This window comes from Vipera ursinii (genome assembly GCF_947247035.1).
Source record: "Vipera ursinii genome assembly, chromosome: 2".
Classification (NCBI taxonomy): Eukaryota; Metazoa; Chordata; class Lepidosauria; order Squamata; family Viperidae; genus Vipera; species Vipera ursinii.
In genome coordinates, this window is record NC_139513.1 from 106841246 (window position 1) to 106862180 (window position 20935).

At 42.6% G+C, this 20935-nt stretch overlaps 1 protein-coding gene across 2 annotated transcripts; it reads right to left on the minus strand.

The window, feature by feature from the left end:
* Nucleotides 1-2667: 2667 nt before the first annotated feature.
* On the minus strand, nt 2668-4735 carry JUNB (JunB proto-oncogene, AP-1 transcription factor subunit). Of its 2 annotated transcripts, XM_083352111.1 has the most exons (2): nt 4613-4735; nt 2668-4188 (listed from the first exon to the last, which is right to left on the minus strand). In XM_083352111.1, the coding sequence occupies exons 1-2, from the start codon at nt 4732-4734 to the stop codon at nt 3303-3305; spliced, it is 1008 nt and encodes a 335-aa protein (XP_083208237.1). In that variant the 5' UTR covers nt 4735; the 3' UTR covers nt 2668-3302. The 2 variants fall into 2 exon arrangements, with proteins under 2 accessions (XP_083208237.1, XP_083208238.1); XM_083352112.1 differs by having other exon boundaries at nt 2668-4671.
* Nucleotides 4736-20935: the final 16200 nt, after the last annotated feature.

The following is a 20935-nucleotide window of genomic DNA, read 5'->3' on the forward strand; positions in this document are numbered from 1 at the left end:
ACAGGTTGGGCTGAAAGAGAACAACTAGCCCCAAATCACCCAGCTATATCCATAACTGGAGAAGGACTTAAACCTGGATTATCCCAGTGTTACACCAACACTTGAACCATTGAACTACAGTGACTCTTAAATACACAGCTATCTAAGGTTTGCCCCAACTATTATTAGTGGAAATAGACGGCTGGACCATACAGCATATTAATTCATATGGTTTGGTTGACTTTGTCTTAGCACGTTGCTTGCATCCAGCCTATTGTGATTATTCCGATCATGCCTTAACAATGCCTAAAACAAGTCAGAAAGACTTAGTTCCCCCAGCACATTAACCCACTAAACAGTTTGCTTGGTTCCTTTCTATAAAAGGTAAAGGTAAATGTTCCCCCGCACATGCGTGCTAGTCGTTTCCGACTCTAGGGGCCCGTGCTCATCTCCGTTTCAAAGCCAAAGAGCCAGCGCTTGTCCAAGGACGTCTCCGTGGTCATGTGGCCGGCATGGCTAGACGCCAAAGGCGCACAGAACGCTGTTACCTTCCCACCGTAGTGGTCCCTATTTTTCTACTTGCATTTTTACGTGCTTTCAAACTGCTAGGTTGGCAGAAGCTGGGACGAGTAACAGGTGCTCACTCTGCTACTCGGCACTCAGGATTCGACCCGCCAAACTGCCGACCATCTGATCGACAAGCTCAGCGTCCTAACCCACTGAGCCACCGTGTCCTTTCTATATGTTGTGTGAAATCAACTACAAATATGTGTCTACCCCAGCACATACCCCAGTTTTTTGTTATTCAACCAGCCATGACTAAATTAAGTCTAGCTTACAGCAATTGGTGAATTCGGTGTCTTCTGTAAAGGGCACCAAAACAGATTTTCACAAAACTGACAAAGAGCAAGAAAACTCTTTTCTTAGACGAGGGATCTTCAAATTTGGCCCTTTTATGACTTGTGGACTTCAACTCCCAGAATTCCTCAGCCAGGCACGTTGGCTGAGGAATTCTGGGAGTTGAAGTCCACAAGTCATAAAAGGGCCAAGTTTGAAGACCCCGGTCTTAGATCCTTCACCAAATTAGCAAAACACCACTAATGGTAACATACGACCCACTAACGAATCTTCTGAACAGGTCTTCTGGAAGAGGTGCCTTGCTTAGCCAGCAAGTAGGAAAGGAACTGAGATTTTCGATTTGAGAGCCAAAGTAGCCTCAGGTACTAATAGTTTCTCAGCTCCCGGATGAGGGATAAAGCCAGCCAATACCCTCAACTGCACTATTTTAGGCCTAGCTTAGCGTTTTATTTCCGAAGGAAAATCGAGATTAGATACGTTCAATCGTTAAGATCAGGGGTCTTCAAACTTGGCCCTTTTATGACTTGTGGACTTCAACTCCCAGAATTCCTCAGCCAGCCATGCTGGCTGAGGAATTCTGGGAGTTGAAGTCCACAAGTCATAAAAGGGCCAAGTTTGAAGACCCCTGGTTAAGATCATCTCCGTTTGTAGAAATCCGATACGGATATGCTCTCTCAATTAAGAAGACACGGCTTCTGAAATGGGGAGCCGGGCTCTTTCCTCGCCAGCACAAACTCCGCGATATTTACGGAGCAATACTTTTGGGTTGAGCACGCTAAGCTTCTCGGCAAGAGACAAGTCTTACGGGAAAACTAACAAAAGCAAAAGCTGAAAATCCACAACCACGAGCCTTCGACAGCGTGTCATTCCCTTCCCCCCCCGCCCCGCCCCGCCCGCCCGCCTCGCGCCTCGCGCCTCAGGGCAAACGTGTGAACCAGGCATTTGCGTTGCCCCCACGGGCTAAGCGCGCTCCACCCAGCCAGCTCGCTGAAGTTCGTGGCTTCGCGGCGTCTTGGGACATTCCCAGCCCCAAAACGTCGCCCCCTTCCTTGTTTGGCTGGAAATTGACATCTAGGGGCCTTTGCCTGGCAACGTGGGCGGGGGTTCCCGGAATGGAGCCCGACCGGCAGAAACGTCACGAGGCAGAAACTGCCCATATATGGCCATCTTCCCCTGCGTCAGCACGACCCCTCTCCCGCTTTGGCCCCGCAGGCTCCGCCCACTGGGGCTGAAGTCAGAACTTGCGAGATCAAGGAAGCGAAGCCAAGCGAGGCGTGTGGGAGGCCAAGCCCTGAGGCCCTGAGGCGCGCTCCCTCCCTTTCCCGTCCCTGACAGGCTTTCGAAGACACCGGAGCTTTAAGCAATCCAAGCGGAGAGTTTGACATCAAAGGGAAAAACTGGGAGGGGAGGGGGGGGAAGGGAACCGACTCCGAAAACCTCGGGAGAATGACGCGCGGCGGAAGGGGGAGGGCAAGCAGAGGCAGAGCAGGTGGCACCATGCGGGGAAGATGAGGAAAGGCAAGCGAGCCAGAAGGAAACGCGGTGAATTCCACCGGGCACATGACGGCCGGTCTAATTTAGGTTTATGCTAACAGGCCCATTAGGAAGAATAAACATCCACCGGAAGGGTTAACGACCAGGTACTGCCGTCAGATGGGCGTTCCAGAAATTAAATCTTCCCCATCTATCTACGTTTGATAAGTTTTTTCCCCGAGGTATTGTTAAGAGATTAAGTAGGTCGCGTCCATGCCTGTAGAGAAATCCACAAAATACTTTTTTAAAAAAAAAAAAAAAGGTAAAGGAGTTGGCACATGAAAAGAGGCACACGTATAAAGTAGTTCGAACATTGTTTACTTAAATAGTTTCAATAAAAAGTCAAAACACACAAATACAATCATGGGGAGTGAACTTGAGGACTCAAAAGTATTAAAAGCGCTAGTAAACAAACCCGCTTCCCCTTCTTGGCCCTTTTGTCCACGCAATGGCCTCTTGGGGGAAGAGAGAGGCTGAGATTTCATTACATCCCTGTTTAAACTCTGTTCTGGTCCCTTCTCTTTCAGTTATAAATTAAATTAAGTCCATTTCTTTTTCTACTGGCGTGAAAGAGACCCAAAGGCCAGTTTTCTGGACTCCGTCTCGAGTACCTCCAGTTCCACTGCACCATCCAGCGATGCAGCCGAGAGCGCCAAGAGAGCGAGAGAAACGCGTTTCTTTTAAATACACACACATACGAAATCACGCTCACTGACAGCTATAAAAAAACTTGTACACACTCAGCACAGATCGAAGTTCTGGATCCACCAGACTGAGTCACAGACGTTAACTAGGAAAACACGGACTTGGAAACAGAGACGCAGAACGTCAGTCCGGCTCCGTGTAAACTTTTGCGTGACAAGTCCACTTCTCCTTCTCAGGGCGGGAAAAAGTCTCTGAGACGACGGCGATCTACCCGGTCCCTCACCGCATCAGAAGGACTGCTGCATCTTGGTCGTCAAGAGGAGCTGGCAGCCGTTGTTCACGTGGTTCATTACTTTCTGCTTCAGCTGCGCTACCTGGTCTCGGAGCGCGCTGGCCGTGTTAGACAGTCCCGCGTTCTCGTTCTTTAAGCTCTTCACCTTCTCCTCCAGCCGAGCGATGCGCTCCAGCTTCCTCTTCCTGCATTTGGTGGCGGCCAGGCGGTTGCGCAGCCGCTTCCTCTCCACCTTGATGCGCTCCTGATCTTCCATGTTAATGGGAGACACGGGCGGGCTTTGCACATCCGGCACAGTCTGGGGCTCCTCTTTGAAGCCCCGCGCGGGGTGGGGCAAAGCTAGGCCGTGAGGCTGCGGCATGTAGCTCAGGTTGGCACTGGGGAAGCTGGACGTAGTACTCAGAGAGCCGGTGGGGTTATAGCTGGTCAAGTTGGTGTAGACCGGAGGCGGCTCCTGGGGAAGGGAAGCACCATAGCCGCTGCTGGCCGACGAAGCTGCTACCGCGGCCCCGATCGAGACGTTGGGGGGTGGCATGTGGTTCATCTTATGGAGATCGTCCAGCGCCTTGACGAAGCCGTCGGCGAAGCCTTCCTGCTCTTCGGTGGCTCCCCGCGGGTAGTAGTATTGTCCCGGGGGCGTGGGAGTGGTGGTGATCACGCCGTTGCTGTTCTGAACTATAAGGCGCTCCAACTCCGGGGCGGCCAGCTTAAGCGAGGAGCTCGCCGTTTCAGCCGACTGTTGCTGAAGCGAGCTCGGAAAGTAGCCAGCGGGGCTGTCTTCTTGGCCGCGGAGGTGATGGGGAAGCTGGGACTTCAGGCCGCGGAACGGCTCGGCCGACAGGTTCAAAGCCATGCCCGACTTCAGCGCCTTGTAGTCCTGGCTGTAGCCGGAGAAAAAGGAGTCAGGGTAGAAAAGCTGCTCCATCTTCGTGCACATCAGCCGCGCGCTGGGAGGAGGAGGGGGTGGATACCCGGGCTAGGACCGTCCGAGATGGCTCGGGGCTCGCAGCAAAGGCCTTCTCTAGCTGCCTGCCTGGGGCGTGGATCGAGTTCTTCTCCCAACGCGAGGAGAGCGCGCTTCCGCCTCCCTCCCAAGCTTCACTTCCAGATTTCAGAGCGAGACAGACAGAAGAAGGGGGGGGAAGAAACAAGCTCGTCTTTCCGGCGGCTTCTCCAACCACCCGCCCTGACTAAGCTCTGCTAGCGAGGCTGATTCACGCTCGTCCCCCACTGAAGGCAAGCCCACGGGACGAGCGTGCCGGCTTCCAGCCCTTCCCCGAGAAGCAAAAGGAGCAGGTACCGTACCGGCCAAGGGAGAGCCTCCAAGCGCGCAGATGCCAATTGTGAATTATCTGGGCTGCAGCGTGCGTTTCCCGGCGCCTTTTATTCTGGCAGTGCCCGCGACGCTGGCGGAAGGGCGCCGTCATTGGCTGGAGAGCGGAGCGCCTCCGCCCACCGCGGCTCACGCGAAAGGGGAACTGAGCTCATTGCTCGGCAGCTCGTGCTCCAGTAAACAGCCCGCGGGGGGGGCTGCGGGGGGGGGAGCGGGTGGGTTGGAAGGCAGACGCGTCAGAGTAACGGGATGGGCGGGAGAGCGAGGAAACCGGGAGCGAAAGCGGCAAAAAGGGCGCAGCCGCGGCGAAGGACGAGGGGCGGCCGTGCGAGCGCGAAGGCACGCAGGAAGCGGGAGACGCGCGCGGGAGAGGTGCTGCGTGACGTCCTTGGCGCTGGGGAATAAGCCTCCCTGAATTTAGGCGCTGCTTGTTTCTAAGCAAGCATGGGCATTGATAAAATGAATGGCTTTGATTAATGCCGTTGGTCAATCTTGTTCCTTTTAATACTTGCGTTCTTGTTTGAAAGCCATTGATTTGCCTTCACTTCTGTTGTTGAGATCTGTTCGAGGAGCAGTTTGGAGCCACGGCCAGGAGGGATTTTATAGTTGTGGTATAAATGGGGGATGGGTTTGGATTTTATTGTTGTTTTAAATGTATTTTAATCTATTGTTGTAACTTGGGCGTCTCGTTTAATTCTTTTTAATTTTTGTATTTTGTATTTTTATATGTTTTCCCTGTTCACTGCCCTGAGTCCTTCGGGAGAAGGGCGGTATACAAATAAAATTATTATTATTATTATTATTATTATTATTATTATTATTATTATTATTATTATTATTATTATTATTATTATTATTATTATTATTGTAACCCAGAGGTATTAGGGGCGGAGGACGGCTTTCTTTCATTTTTTGGATAGAATTCCCGAGAGGCGTCGTGGTCATGCCTTGGCGGCCGGCTGGGTATTAGTTTGGAATTGAGTACCTCCAAGTGCTTTTTTTTTGTAAAAGAAAAAGGTGCCGGAACTCACACATGTCATACAACCCGCCTTGCCTACCCTACAAGGTTCCATCCAAAAAAGGTGCCGGAACTCCATTCTGAGCGTTCTATGACAAAAAAAGCCCTGAGTACCTCTTAGTTAGAGGTTTTAAGTTGACTGTGTGATCTTTGGCATATCACTCCTTCAGCCCTAGCCAACCTCATGGAGTTATTATAAGGAGAAAAGTAAATAACGCTCATAAGGCAGGCAGCCAACCAGCCAGCCTTACTTGGAAGAAAGGTGACAAATCGGTACTGTTCTTTTTTAAAAAAAAAAATGCATTCAAAAAGGCGGATCAGTTTCATTCTCCGAGCGCCAAAAACCCAATCTGATTCTTCAGGATTACAAGAGTTTCCAGGGTTAGTAAATATCAGGGAAGCAGTTCTTTGAAAGAACTGCCTCTGTGAAGATAACATGGTTCTTCTAGAAATGCCTTCCGAGTAAATATTTTGTAATGAATCAGACTGTATGGAGATACAAATTTAAATGACAGTTATAACCAACCTCTGATCTAAATGTCCTCTCCTATATGACAATTTAACTAGACACAAACAGTTCAGCCAGCATACTGAAGAATAAATGTTTACAAACAGGTATGTACAAATGTCATAAAATTATGTAGAAATAATCCCATGTCAAATACATACATTGAAATCAGAAACCACAGACAAATACCACTTGAAGGCACAGCTCAGACATAAGTTACACCCTGCCATATTCAAAATAAACACAGATGAACAACATAGAGAGATTTGCATACCACATTCAGATTCCAGAGAAGGAAAAGAAGAAAACACACCAAAGATCATAATGTACACACGAAAGATTAGATTTTTTTAACATGTACCTAAAGTGATCATTAAGATGAAAATGGCTAGGAGTGGATATTAGTACAGTTATCTTAACTGCTTGCAATAGCAGGGAATAAGAATTAAGGGGTTAAGCTAAAACTCACCCACACACTCAAGAATTTTGGGAGAACACACACCAAAATCTTCAAAATACAGATCTGTATCCGTTCTGATCTAACCTAGTCACCTACAGCTGTATATTTGTATATTTCTATACAAAATAGAAAGCCATACTCAATCCCAGTATCTACTGAGAAGGTCATCTTTTTCTTCTAATCACAAGTATGTACAGGTAGTCCTCGACTTAACCAGTTTATTTAGTGACCATTCAAAGTTATAACAGCACAGAAAATAGTGACCTATGACCATTTTTCATACATACGACCTGCAGCATCCCATGGTCATGTGATCAAAATTCAGACACTTGGCAACTGACTTATATTTATGGTGGTTGCAGTATCCTGGGGTCATGTGACCACCTTTTCGTGAACTTCTCATAAGCAAAGTCAATTGGGAAGCCAGATTCACTTAACAACTGCAATGACTTACTTAACTGTAGAGCAAAATTCACTTAACCACTGTCTCGCTATGCAACAGAAATTTTTGGCTCAATTATGGTCGTAAATCGAGAACTATTGAGTCCTATGGGAATAGGGCGGTATACAAATCCAATAAAATAAATAAATAAATAAATAAACTATATTACATATATTCTCTTAACATGCTTACTTTTTACGTATAGGCACGTATGTGTGTGTATGTAGGTGTGTATATGCATATACACAGACATGTAGATAGTCACATAAAAACAAGTATTTTGAGGAAACCCCATATTAAATATATTCTCCATTCTCCATTAATACCAAGTTTGTCTCCCAGCTCACTGGAAGCACTAACGATGAGCCTAATGCTTAAATATTTTGGACACATAAAGAAGACAACAGACACTGGAGAAGACCCCGATGCTTGGAAAAATAAAGACAATAAAAAAGAGGCGTCAGAAAGACAGAGAACTAGGCACTGTCACCAATTTCATAAATATGCTTACACAAACTCAAACAACCCTTGCAAAATTGTGTCCGCTAAGCTACAAAAATTAGAAAAAAAGAATGGCTAATAATAATAAAAAGCAGGAATAGGTCTAATTATGTTGATGAAGAAATTAGAGAGCTCTGTCTAGCCAGAAAATTAGAAAAAATATCCAGAAAATATAAGCCACTTCTGTACTACTATTAAGAATGAAACTACTTCCATATTGTTATCAAGAAAACTATATGAGGTATCTATGTAGTCTCTAGGAGTGGACCTCGACTCAAGCAAATTTTGACTTGATTTTTAAAAATTAGAGATGATGGGGATCAAGCTTTCTTAAATGAGCTTCATCCCACCCCATGATATAAAGGGATCAGTAATTATTATTCACTGGTGACTAAAAAGCTCTTTAAACATACGCTATATACGTATGCCAAGTTTGTCTGACAAACTTAGAATACAGGTAGCCCCTGACTTACAACCGTTTGTTTAATGACCGTTCAAAGTTACAACGGCACGGAAAAATGTGACTTATGACAGTTTTTCAAAGTTACGACCTTTACAGCATTCCTATGATCATGTAATCAAAATGTGGATGCTTGGAAACTGGTTCATATTTATGACAGTTGCAGTGTTCCTGGGATCATGTGATCACCTTTTGTGACCTTCTGACAAGAAAAGTCAATGGGGAAGCCAGTTTCACTTAAAAACCGGGCTACTAGCTTATCAAGCGCAGAGATTCACTTAACAAGTGTGGCAAGAAAAGTTGTAAAATGGGGCAAAACTCACTTAACAAATGTCTCAACAGAAACGTTGGGCTCAATTGTGGTCGTAAGTCGAGGACCATCTATGCATTTAGTGTAGGGCAGACGTTTATGGACTAAAGCACTGGCAAACTTTGACTCCCATTGAGTTTAAATCCCCCAAACACAAAAACAATGAAGCCTAAAGTTAATGTCAGGCATAGCAATTTCTTTGGGGCCAAAGAGTTACGGTATTAACAAATGGGAAAGGGAAAGGACAGGGAGAGAAAAGATGGATCCACCTACCTGGACTCTGGTTACACCCACCTCTTGTATAGAGATTTCAACAGACGACACCCACAAGAATCAGGCTCTCTGCAGAAAAATGATACTGTGCCACGGCCTAGGCCTAGGAGCAATTTCCTTTATGTTGAGATAACCCTATTCCTGTCCACAGGAATTCTTTTTCAAGTGACAGTTAAAATATATGCAGGATTGTTGAAATGCTGGAGCATACTCTAAATTGTGTGGAAACTAAATAGCCATGCAGAGTGCAGGAAAGAGAGGGCAGAATTGAAGGGAAGGGGAAGCAACCTCACAGATGCTGTTGCAAAAATGCATAACTCATAAGTGATGAAAGGAGGTGTTCCAGATAGACAAACACCGTAGGCTCTATCAGGCTGGAACAAGAGCCAGCCTTAGATTTTCTTCTCTTTCCTAGTACCGTAAGCAGGAAGTGCCAGCCTCTGGCGTTGCCATTTAATCGTTACCTTTGTTTGCCTGCTTAACCCAGGCATCAGACAAGTGGGTGAAGGTTAAGGTGCGGCAGGGTGTGGCAGGGAACACTCCCTTCAATGGCAAGCATCAAAAAGGTACCCAGCCTTGCAGAGCTTGCTTAATAATGGGGAGAGAGAGGGAGGGAGGGAGAGAGAGAGAAAGAGAGAGAGAGGGGGGTATACAAAATAACTTTTGCACTGAAGCAGCTTAGCAATGGAAGTTGATACATCCAAATGAGCTTTGTAAAGAAGTACACCTTTCTTTCTTTTGCAAGAAAATGGGCAGCTATATAAATTTTATTGATTAAAAAAAATACAAATGTTAAGGTTGATGAACTTATTTTTTTTTTTAAAAAAACCATCATTTGAAATATATAATAAAAAGTAAGCAGGAATGTCAGTTTGTGGATTTAGATGAAACATTATACATGTTTATAGAGATTATTTTATTTTCATTCATTCATTCATTCATTCATTCATTCATTCATTCATTCATTCATTGAATTTCTATAGCTGCCCATCCCAGTCAATGACATGGGGTGGCTTACAATTAAAAAAATTGAGCCTCAAATTTCTGTTGCTAAGTGAGACAGTTAAGTGAGTTTTGCCCCATTTTTTATCTTTCTTGCCATCGTTAAGTGAATCATTGCAAATTAGTAATGTGGTTGTTAAGTAAATCTGGCTTCTCCATTGACTTTCCTTGTCAGAAGATGACAAAGGGGATCACACGGCCCAGGAACACTACAACTATCATAAATATGAGTCAGTTGCCAAGCATCTGAATTTTGATCATGTGACCATGAGGAGGTTACAACAATCGTGTGAAAAACTGTCACACTCTTTTTTCAGTGCTGTTGTAATTTTGAACCATCACTAAATGAACAAGGACTATCTGTATTACACTTAAAACACTAAAACATTTTAAAATAATAAAAAATACATTGATTTTGTTGCTATTTATCATTTAAAGCACAATACAAAAATATAATACTATTTTAGAATAGTGAAGGAAGCAAAATCCTGGATTAATGCCATATCTATTTTAATTTGGGGTATGGATAAGGAAGAAGGCAGAAATCAAGAATTAAAGTATATATTGGTAATGCATTTTCTAATGAGTTCATTAGAAAATGTTAATTGTGCCTATAATTTGTTTGTTTGACTTTGTTTTGTGAACTCAGCCATTTGTAGTATGTAAGGTATTGTTTATTTACTATATATCTTATACTAGCATGCTTTAGGCCATTTATGAGGTAGTGTACTATATGATTTCCAATGACTATTTTATTCCATAAACAATGAATTAGCATGTTGTATGAGCCAGCCACTTTTTATATACTACATAGACTGGCAATTTCATATTCCATTAGTTAAGGCTGGAATAGAAATAATAAAATAGTAAAAACAGTAATAAAAAACAGTAAAACTATTATAAGAAGCTCAGACAGAGGTAGAATTACTAGTCAATCACACATTTAAGTCAAGAATACAGTCCTATTTGTCAAAATATTTAAAAACATAGAGATAACCAGAATAGTGGAAGGTAAGAATTCAGAAAAGCTGAAACTAAAGAAAAACTCTCTTGACTATGGAGCAGTAAAAACTTGCTTAGGCAATTTGTAGTAGGATTGACTATTTCACTTTGCGGGCCCCTTACTGACTGCCAGAAAATGGAACTCAGAATCCCTTGACTTTGTGAAGCCTACTTTAATATCCTGAACGCAAGCTTCACATATTGCATTCAGGCATGATTTCCCACAGTTTAATGAACAAATCAAAATCAATGTGCAAAGAAGAAATAGCTTGGTGTATTGTGAGGCAGACTTTAGTATTTGACTGCTCTTCTCTCTAGATCCTAACCTCAGTCCTTGATGTTTCCAATCCAGACCTAAATTGCTTAAGGGCCTTTTGAGATATAAAGGACCATGGCTGGACCAGGAAAAATGGTACAATTTTGTCAACTGCTTTTTTGGTGTATTTTACAATTGAGATATTGGGGAAAGAATCTCAGTGAACGATTGAGACACATTATAATTTATCCATGTTTTATATTATGTATTACTGGGTTGTGTTTGTATGGCAGAATCATCTATAAACTTTTCTTAGCAAACTTGTGTGTAGCTGCATTTTTATCCTACAATGTACAAATCTGATGTTTTAATTGTGTTTTTTCAGAGCCAAAACTACCAATATTATGGATTATCTTAATTGTTAATATATATGGGTTAAGATCCAGAATGGCAACCATTCTGGGTTTGACAGATAACAATGAGCCTGAAACCTCAACTAAAAAAGTATAGATTAGTTGGAACTAGTACATGTATCATACCTTGAATATTTGCCACAGTTTTGCTTTTCATATACAGTATCCAAGTACCACATGAATGTGTTAGAATTGTCAAATTGAATGCGTAATCAATACAGGCATCAATACAGAGAGCACTATTAAAATGAATAATTGTAGGTGCCTATGAAACAGCTTAGATCTGAGGGTATTTGGTTTGTGGTAGCTTTCCTGGCAACCCTGGTTGTTATATTGGCTATGTTTCAGGTTTTCAAGAGCACAGTTCTCAGAAATAACCTCTCTCCCACATCTTTTTTTTTTTTTTTGCTTCTGCACTAAAATTGCAGTTCATGCGTTTGGCTAATAAAAAATAGCAAGAGTTAGAAATTGTTTTTCTTTATAAGCTTTCTTTTAAAAAATCACAATTAATATCTTATTAAAAGCTACTTGCTATCTATCTAACTAGCTATCTATCTCTATCTTTTAGTGGAACTGGATGGTATATAGTATGTGCATAATAGTAACTGAAGGATTTGCTAATCAGATCTGTGTGCTAATCTGGCCTTTGGGTGTATTGCTAAAATATTCTTCAATAAGATTTCTAGGTAACGTAATTAAAGTTAATAGGACATTCACTTCAGTATATTCTAGATGACACTTCAGTCTTATAAATAATGCATGATATAATGCAATTAACTGTTTGTTTCAAAAAACTAAGTTTCAGTCAGATGAATTGATGTTCACAAATCCATGCTTAATTGTTGTATAATTTATAGAACAATCAAGATAGAGATTGCACAGAAACATTAAGATACCTTAGGGTTTTAGCTTAAAGAGCAAGTATGATAATTAAATAAATTATTAGGGTTCTTATATGGGAATAACTATGTGATTGCAAATCCCAGCTCTTGGGCTAAGAGTTAAAAGGGATAATTAGGTCACAGACTGCTCATCCCTTTTCAAAAACCTGGCCCTGAATTAAGTAGCATTTACTTGAGTATGAATACCCTATTTGAACTCTAGATTATTAGATTTTTGCCCTGAATGAAATAATGTAATTGTGTGCAATTTACTAAGCGGCAAGCCACAATGGCTGAATTTGCAAGGTCCACAATGTGTCCTATGTGAATCCAGCCTATGAAAATAATTCATGGCTCAGTGCAAAACTAGAAACCTGTGTTGAGCAATGTGTTATTAAGTTAAGCATAGGAATGCGTGGTGCACGAACACCACAATACTCAAATGAATGTCCCGTTAGGTAGCTGCACACAGGACCAGAACCTTCAGTAACTTTTGTATATGTTTTTAAATAACACAAGATATTTCTGAAAATACGCATAAAAGGAAAAGGTTTGCCCATAGATTAAAGCAATTCTTGTTATATCCACTGATAAGGGGATGAGACTGTCGAGGTTTGCTGCCAGGGCTCTGAAGTTCTATTCCTGGGCCTCTTACTGATTCAGCATGTAAAGCTGAATGACTCACTTCCCCACTGTAGCCTCAGCTTCCCCATCTGTGGAAAGCCCTTTGGGATCAGTGGATAGGAAGCACTAAATATAATACCCATCTCCACCCCCACTGAATTTTCCCAAAGAGGAAGGGGAAATGGCAGGATAGGGGCAGCTGTCCTATCTCAAAATGCATGCAGTATCAAAAAAAAAAAGAGAGAAAAACTAAAACTAAATGGTGCGGGAAGGCAATAGGTGACAAAAACACGCATTATTTTCAGTTTGCAGGATACAACAGCTCTGAAATATCACAGTTATTTCCCTTCTAACATTTTTTTTTAAATTCCATTTATATCCCGCCCTTCTCCGAAGACTCAGGGCGGCTTACAAGCTTAGCAGTAGCCTTCATTCCATGTATATGCCTGCTTATTAGGGATTTCACACACACCCCAAGCGGCATTATTACAAAGTCAGCTTAATTGCCCCCAACAATCTGGGTCCTCATTTTACCTACCTGGGAAGGATGGAAGGCTGAGTCAACCTTGAGCCTGGTGGGGTGCGAACCTGCACTAATTGCAGGCAGCTGGTGTTACTTAAGGAGGCATTAGCCCACTGCTCCACCAAGGCTCTTGGCTCTTGGCTTCCATGTTTAACATTTAACAGGTGATAAATTTGATAGTATTTCCTTGGTTATTTTACGACATGATATTTTTATTTAGCATTTTGCTTATTCACTTTTGTGTCCTGCATTTATTTTCTCAGATCTTCTACAATGATTGTCTAATAACTGTTCTATGACAATGCTTGTCTTTTCAAAGAGAGGTTGTCAAAGTAACCCCCTAGGAATATGAAGTTTTTGACTCTAAATTCAGGTGGTCCTTGACGTACGACCAAACTGAGCCCAAAATTTCTGTGGTTAAGTGAGACATTTGTTAAGTGAACTTTGCCCTATTTTACGACTTTTCTTGCCACAGTTGTTAAGTGAATCACTGCAGTTGATAAATTAGTAACCTGTTTGTTAAGTGAATCTGGCTTTCCCATTGACTTTGCTTGTCAGAAGGTCACAAAAGTTGTTCACAGGACCCTGGGACACTGAAACTGTCATAAATATGAATCAGGTACCAAGCATCTGAATTTTGATCAGATGAACATGGGGATGCTGTAAAGCTTGTAACTATGAAAAACGGTCATACGTCACATTTTTAGTGCCACTGTAACTTTCAACAGTCACTAAATGAAGAGTTGAAAGTCGAGGACTACCTGTAATGCAGCAAGGGCTGCCTGCCAAATGGCAGAAATGCTCTCTGCCTGTAGGGGTTTGTGTGTTTGTATCCTGCCTTTTCATTGAGGAACTCAAGGTAGTAAATTCCTACCGTCCACTTTTCTCTAAAACTATCCCCTATAGCAGGCGTAGGCAAACTCGGCTCTTTTATGACACATGGACTTCAACTCCCAGAATTCCTGAGTCAGCTTACTCATGGAATTCTGGGAGTTGAAGTCCATGCATCATAAAAGAGCCAAGGTTGCCTACCCCTGCCCTATAGAGTGAGATGAGAGGGTAGGATTGGTCAAAGTCAGTAAGCTTTGGTGGCCTTTCTAATGCAAATCCACTACCTTAACCACTACACCACACTGGTGTTCTCATATATATTTGATTTTATTGTGACAGTAAGGGAAATAATAACTAAGCTATTAATAAAGTGACACTCAAAAAAGCAACAGGGAAAAAAATGATTGCTTCTGCTATTTACAGGTCCATCCTATATATAAGTTAGACTAGCTGAGTCAGGAACCGTAGGACTGGGCACAAGACAAGATACACTGGTGGAGCACACACAAATGGATCTGCTGGTGAAAACCGGCTGGCAGAAGATTAAAATATACAGATTCATGGTTTGAGAAAAGAGGATCCTTACGATCATAGATGGGCTTGCTGGTTCTAGAACTTTACACAATCTCCATAAATTATGGGACAAAATTCCCCTATCTTGGCAACGGCAAATAAACATAGGTACCGTATTTTCCGGCGTATAAGACGACTTTTTAACCCATGAAAATCTTCTCAAAAGATGGGGGTCGTCTTATACACCCAGTCGTCTTATACACTGGAAAATACTATTTACCTCTCTGATCTTTTCTCTTTTCTGCTGGACGGTGGGATCGCTGGGTGAATGGAGGTAGGCAATGGCGACCCGTGGTTAAGCGGCCGATGGCGAACGGGTGATGGAGGGCAAACTCTCGTCAGCTCCTGGGGTGGCTACTGCAGCCGCCGCAGTTGCTCTCTGTAGAACTGGCCATGCTGGCGCTTCTAATGCTGGCTGTCAGGTCCCCGAAAAGAGGAGGGGCAGGCGGTCCCCAGAGGCGCACTGCTCGACAGTAGGGAGCACCTTTGCTCCTGCCGAGGCACGGCCTGACCCGCGCTGACCGGAAGAATCGCTTGCCCGGTCACGGAGTGCGGAACAGTGGTACTTGCCTGCAGACCATGCAGCGGCCCTCGCCAGCCGGCCTTGGCATGGCCACCCCAAGCCCGGCTCTCTAGCGCGTCTTCTGGGCCCGCCTGGCCAACCGTCTCCTGGGGCGGGGCTTGGCTCCAGACACGGCGGCTGCTCCGTCTGCAAATGCTATCTCAAAGCCGGATCGCGCTTGGCTGTGCAGGCTGCCGAAAGGCGGGGACTCAGAGTTCCCGCGGTGGTTGCTGTTTGCAGAGTCTGGCCTGGAAGAGCGCGTGGCTTTGCACCATTTGCATCAGACGGGGCTGAATCGGGCTTGTGTCGGACACTTGGCAACTGGCATGTAAGTATTTTCCAGTGTATAAGACGAAAAATCTTGAAAATATTCTCAAAAGTCAGGGGTCGTCTTATACGCCCAGTCGTCTTATATGCCGGAAAATATGGTAGCTACATTCAAATCTCCTCCGCCTCCCACATACACTTGGTTAGAAATATAACCACTTGGATCCACAATCATTCTGCATTTGTTACTGTGATAAGATCACAAATATAGCAAAAAGCAACATGCAATCTCAGCTTCCTAGCACAGCCTATAAACCGTACACTGGGAAGCCATTATTCAGTTAATAGACTATTTCCTGAAAATCTATAATGGGGTTTTTCCCCTTCCCTTCTCAGAATGAGTCTTAGGATAAGACAACCATTTCACCAAATGTAGTTTCAATTCTTAGAACTTATCTCTCTCCTTCTTGTGCTGTTATTTGTTTTTCATGTGTCTATCCACTTTACAGGTAGTCCTAGACTTACGATCATTCATTTAGTGATCATTCAAAGCTACCACAGCGCTGAAAAAAGTGACTTATGACCAGTGTTCACTTTTACGGCTGTTGTAGCATCCAACAGTCACATGATCACAATCTAGGCTTGTGGCAACCAACTTGCCACATTTACAACATTTGCAGTGTTGTGCAGTCATGTGATTGCTATTTGAGACCTTTTCCTACCAGCATCCAACAAACAAAGTCAACGGGGAAACCGACAGGGAAGATCAAAAGTTGTGGTCAGATGATACCTCAAAGCTACACAACTCAATGATGAATTTTCTGGTCCCGATTGTGATTGTAAGTTGAGGACTACCTGTAAATGCCCATTGATATAATGACACGTTGAACAGTTAAATCCAGTTGGTGAATCATTAAATCTTTCCATCATTTTTAAAACTCAGTAATGGAAATCAACCTGGTTTAGGAAAGACTGTACACAATTGTTGGTAAACAGCTGCAAAGCAGCAGAAAGCAGAAACTGGTGTTTTTACCTAAAATGGGGTAAACCTGAGCAGAATCCCAGTTTGGAACTAAGAAATTATAAACACTGATTGTGACATAGCAATAAAGTGTGATCTTGTATAGGAGAGAGAACTGGCACAAACAAACTCAGATTGCGGTTTTCATTGCCAATCTCAACTGTTTTTCTACTACTGAATAATGTTATCCTTAACATTTATGAATGTGCCAATCATTATACTGAAAGATTAGTGGTTTTTTACCTTGGCTTGTTGCCATCTCCTTTCAGCAAACCACCAAGCTATGGGGGAAACTTCTAACTGCAGCAGGAATGGGGCAGGTCTCACTTCAGGATTCTTCCCGTCTAGTTCCATGCTGGTTTGTCTACTCTAGACCTTTCCACACACCCATTTTGGGTATTTCTCAAAGACAAAAAATGATGAATTTTAAAAAGGGACAGACACCAAGGGAGAAATAGTTCGACAAAGAAGCAGGCTCTGCCATAATTGTGCAACTAGCTAAGTTCTTAGAGCAGAAGTGAAACTGACTAAATGCTAGGCAACCCTTCTCCTGGAGTGAAGAAAGAAATGGATGGAATTGACGGATTTAAGAAAAATGGCAAAAATGCAAAAAAGGGCCACTTCTGTATCAATTCTTTTTCTGTTTTTGGACACTGCAATGAAGAAAAGAGGGGCTGCTGTATCTTAAGAACAAAACATGTTTTAGAATATTATTAAAGTGAGATAGAAAAAAATTCCTACCCTCTTCTTCCCCAAACAGAGTAACTGGAAGCCTGGAGAAAAGTTAGTCTCCCCCCTCCCCTCCCCCCAAAAAAGGGAAGCAAAGAGATAACAGAATGGAAAGAACTTAGAAAACAATATGGCCAATGGAGGGCAAAGGGTGGAGAATAGTAGCTACATCAGAGGTCGGATAAATACCATGTGTGATATACCTCCTAACACTTTTAAACCACCTCCTCAACAGATCAGTTGACATTCTCTCCGAAATAATGAGAGTAAGGTACTGCAGATTTTATATACCTTCAAGGTACAGTAAGATGGTGTACAGCTAAAAGGAAACTGAAACATTTAAGTCTAGTGCACATAATGACAACTTAAGGCTGTTTCACTCATAGTCTTGAGATGAAAGGTCTTTCCACACTTGTAACAAACCATGCCACAAACATACTCTGGCAACTTTTTTTTCCTACTGTGGCCCCATAATTGTTGCATTTACCTTATCTCCAGCCCATGCATGAGACAATCTTAAAGCAGCATTTTGCTCTTAATGCTGATGTCAATGCTGTGACAATGGATGTCAACGCAGTGACAACTGAGAATCAGCAGCCATGTTACCTTTCCTTCTTGAGTGCCTTTTTACTATTTTGAAGTTTAGATGTAGAAGGTGGGATGAGGTAAATGCTTGAGGGTTAGTTAGCCATAACAATTGCAGCTGTGTGAGGAGCTGAGAAGGAAAGCGCGTTTTGCGTCAATTGGAGAATGTGATTTCTGACAGCTTCTTTGGGATGGGAATTGAAACTTGTTACTTTGTATCTAGGGGAAGGAAATTTCACTCTTGGGTTCAACTATAATGTTCTTTAAGGAAGAAATCTTTGCCTTGAAGTTCTTTTCATTGGTTTCATCTATTGGAACCATGACAGCTGACACTACACAAGCACAGCCTTACAGTGTATAAATCTGTTAGGCTTTTTCACCCATTACTTCGAAGGAAACATAAGTGACTGAGTAATTGAAAACAGAGGCAATAGAAGCAGGAAAGGCTTTGGCAATGGAGGCATTTCATGCCAATATATTTTCTACCAACTTAGAGACAGGCGAGTAAGATTTCAATTGGCTGAACTATTTCAAGACAATATTATTTCAAGACAATATTATAGGATCAAGTGGAAGACTGGTATCGCTAGGGCATGACTGTGTTAGTAAACTGGAAGTGGGGCTGGGGAGACAGACATTCAGCTCTAGATGAATAAGTTACAAGGGGATCAACAGTGTTAATGCAAATTGTATGTTTGGCTGGCTGACTAGCTAGCTACTGGTAGCTAACACAGCTAGCTAATTTATAGAGCTGCCCATCTCACAAGCAAATAACTCTGGGCAGTGTGCAACAAAATTACGGTAAAACAATAAATATCTAAAATCATTAACAAATATTTTAAAAACTATAATAACAATTAAATGAGAATAATAGATGGGGAGAATTTAGAGCCAATAGCCCTGAGCTTTCCAAATCAAACATGCTACATGAAGATTTCAGCAGCACACTCTCAAATAAGCAAACCAGGTTTCTCCTAATGTCCAGATGATCATAAAAACATGGTAGGAATCTTTCTTATTAGATCCATATTGATAAGAGAATATGATAATCAGTTCTCTCTTTTACGCCAGACATGTCAAACACAAGGCCCGGGGCCCGGATCCGGCCCGCGAAGTGGTTTCATGTGGCCCACAAAGCCGTCCTGGAAACAGTGAGGGAACAGCCCCCACTGCCTTGGCCCTGGCCCAGAGACCCTCCTCCTGCCAGAGACCCTCAGATCTGTCCCACTCCTGACCAGGCCCCCATAGGCACCCTTGATGCGAACGATGTAGAGCTGGCCATGCCCACCCAGTAGGCCATACGCACTCTAGCCACGCCCACCCGGCCCCTTGAGGGCAACCGCAATGCTGATGCGGCCCTCAATGAAATTGAGTTTGACACCCCTGTTTTAGGCTATCAAGCCATTAGAAAGCATGAAAGATGTATAGGTAAAATTCTAAATGGCTGTTTGGAGGTTTAATGGAGAATGGCAAAGCTTGAATTGAGGCTGAGTAAGAGGCAAAAATGCTGAGATTAGAATATTTCAGAGGCAAAGAAAATAGGAAGCTTTCCCAACGTCAGACTGAGAATCTGTCCAGTCCTTAGTGTTTCCTTTCCTCCTTATAGCTTCATTTTGGTTCCACTGAGTTGCTGCATAAACTGTAAGATAGAATCCAGTTAAATTTACAGCCCTAGTTAACAGAATTTAACCTCGTCACTTTTTTCCTGCACATTTATACTTGATATCTTTTTTTTTAATTGTATAGAGGTGACTTTTTAAGCATTTCTCTATTTCTAAAATTTATTTTCACTAGGCAAATGCTCAATAATAATAATATAATTGTATATATTATTTTCAGAGCACTCTAAAAGATGGAACAATTGCAGTTTTATAGCTCCAGCTGTTTGTTTTCTTCCTGCTATAAAGATAGCAATGGAGCAATCTACAAAGGGCAATATTGTTCCATATTTGAGCATGTGGTTCCAGGATAATAATAATCGTCTCCCCTCTGAGAAGAGGAGGAAGCCTGGTATAATCTTTTGCTGCTGTCTGGGAAAGGAAAAGACAGTATGGTGATCACATACTAAACCTGAGCAATATAACGCAGCTCTGACATCTTAGATATCAACCATGACTAGTTGCTTAAGTATGCATAAAACTGTCAAAGTGTAGTAGAGATGAAATAGGTATACATGAATACACAGAGAAGCACAAGTTTGCCTAGCTATGCAGAGAATTATTAGAAAGCTGAAAGAACAAAGCCTTCCACAATCTGGAGATTACAGTTGTGTTAGAAATTGCAGTTCCAACTCATTTAGAAAGCAGTAAGTGGGAGAAACATGTAGTCCTTGACTTATGACTGTAAAAGAACCTGCCTCAGATAGTCATAAGTTGTGATCGTCATAAAGCAGGACAACACATACAGACCTGATTTTATGACCTTTTTTGCAGCAGTTGCTCAACGTCACAGTCATAAACTGAATGCTATGGTTGTTAAGTGAATGTTGTGGGTGTTGAGCAAACCCATTGTACTTTTTGGGCTGTTTTTGCCAAAAATCAGAAGTAAACATTGAGGTTTTGGCAAAAGTGTCATACATTGTGAACATGTGACCCTGGGAGGATGCAAATGACTATAAATGCAAATTGGTTGCCAAGTGCCCAAAATGTGGTTGTGTGATTGTGAGACATAAGTACCTTTTGAGTGGGTCTGCAATGACTTCAAACCCTTGGCAAGTGTCCAGTCATAAGTCGAGGACTACCGTATATGTATATATATAATAAATGTTAGTAGAAAATACTATGTATCCCCAACTATGTGCAGTCAGGTTGGTCCAATGTGTTCAGCTGCCTAAGCTGAATATAAAGATTACACTCATTTTACCAACTGCAAGAACCCCAGGCAAACCTATCAGCAATTTAGTTAAAAGTCAAGCTACATTTTTTAAAAAGTGAGGGAGTGACCTTCCAATAATCAGTGATCCACAAACCAAACTGATTTTAAGCCATTTTAAGCCATAGTGATATGCATAAAATAACCTCAAAAAAGTAACAACAGGAGTTGTCAAGGACAGGG

Excerpts from the sequence above, each read along its gene's own strand:
- JUNB (XM_083352111.1), bottom strand. The coding sequence starts at position 4,734 with ATGACGGCGCCCTTCCGCCAGCGTCGCGGGCACTGCCAGAATAAAAGG. Across the intron at positions 4,189-4,612 it reads TGGAGGCTCTCCCTTGGCCG|CCAGGACTACAAGGCGCTGA; the intron begins GTACGGTACCTG and ends CTCCGGCTACAG.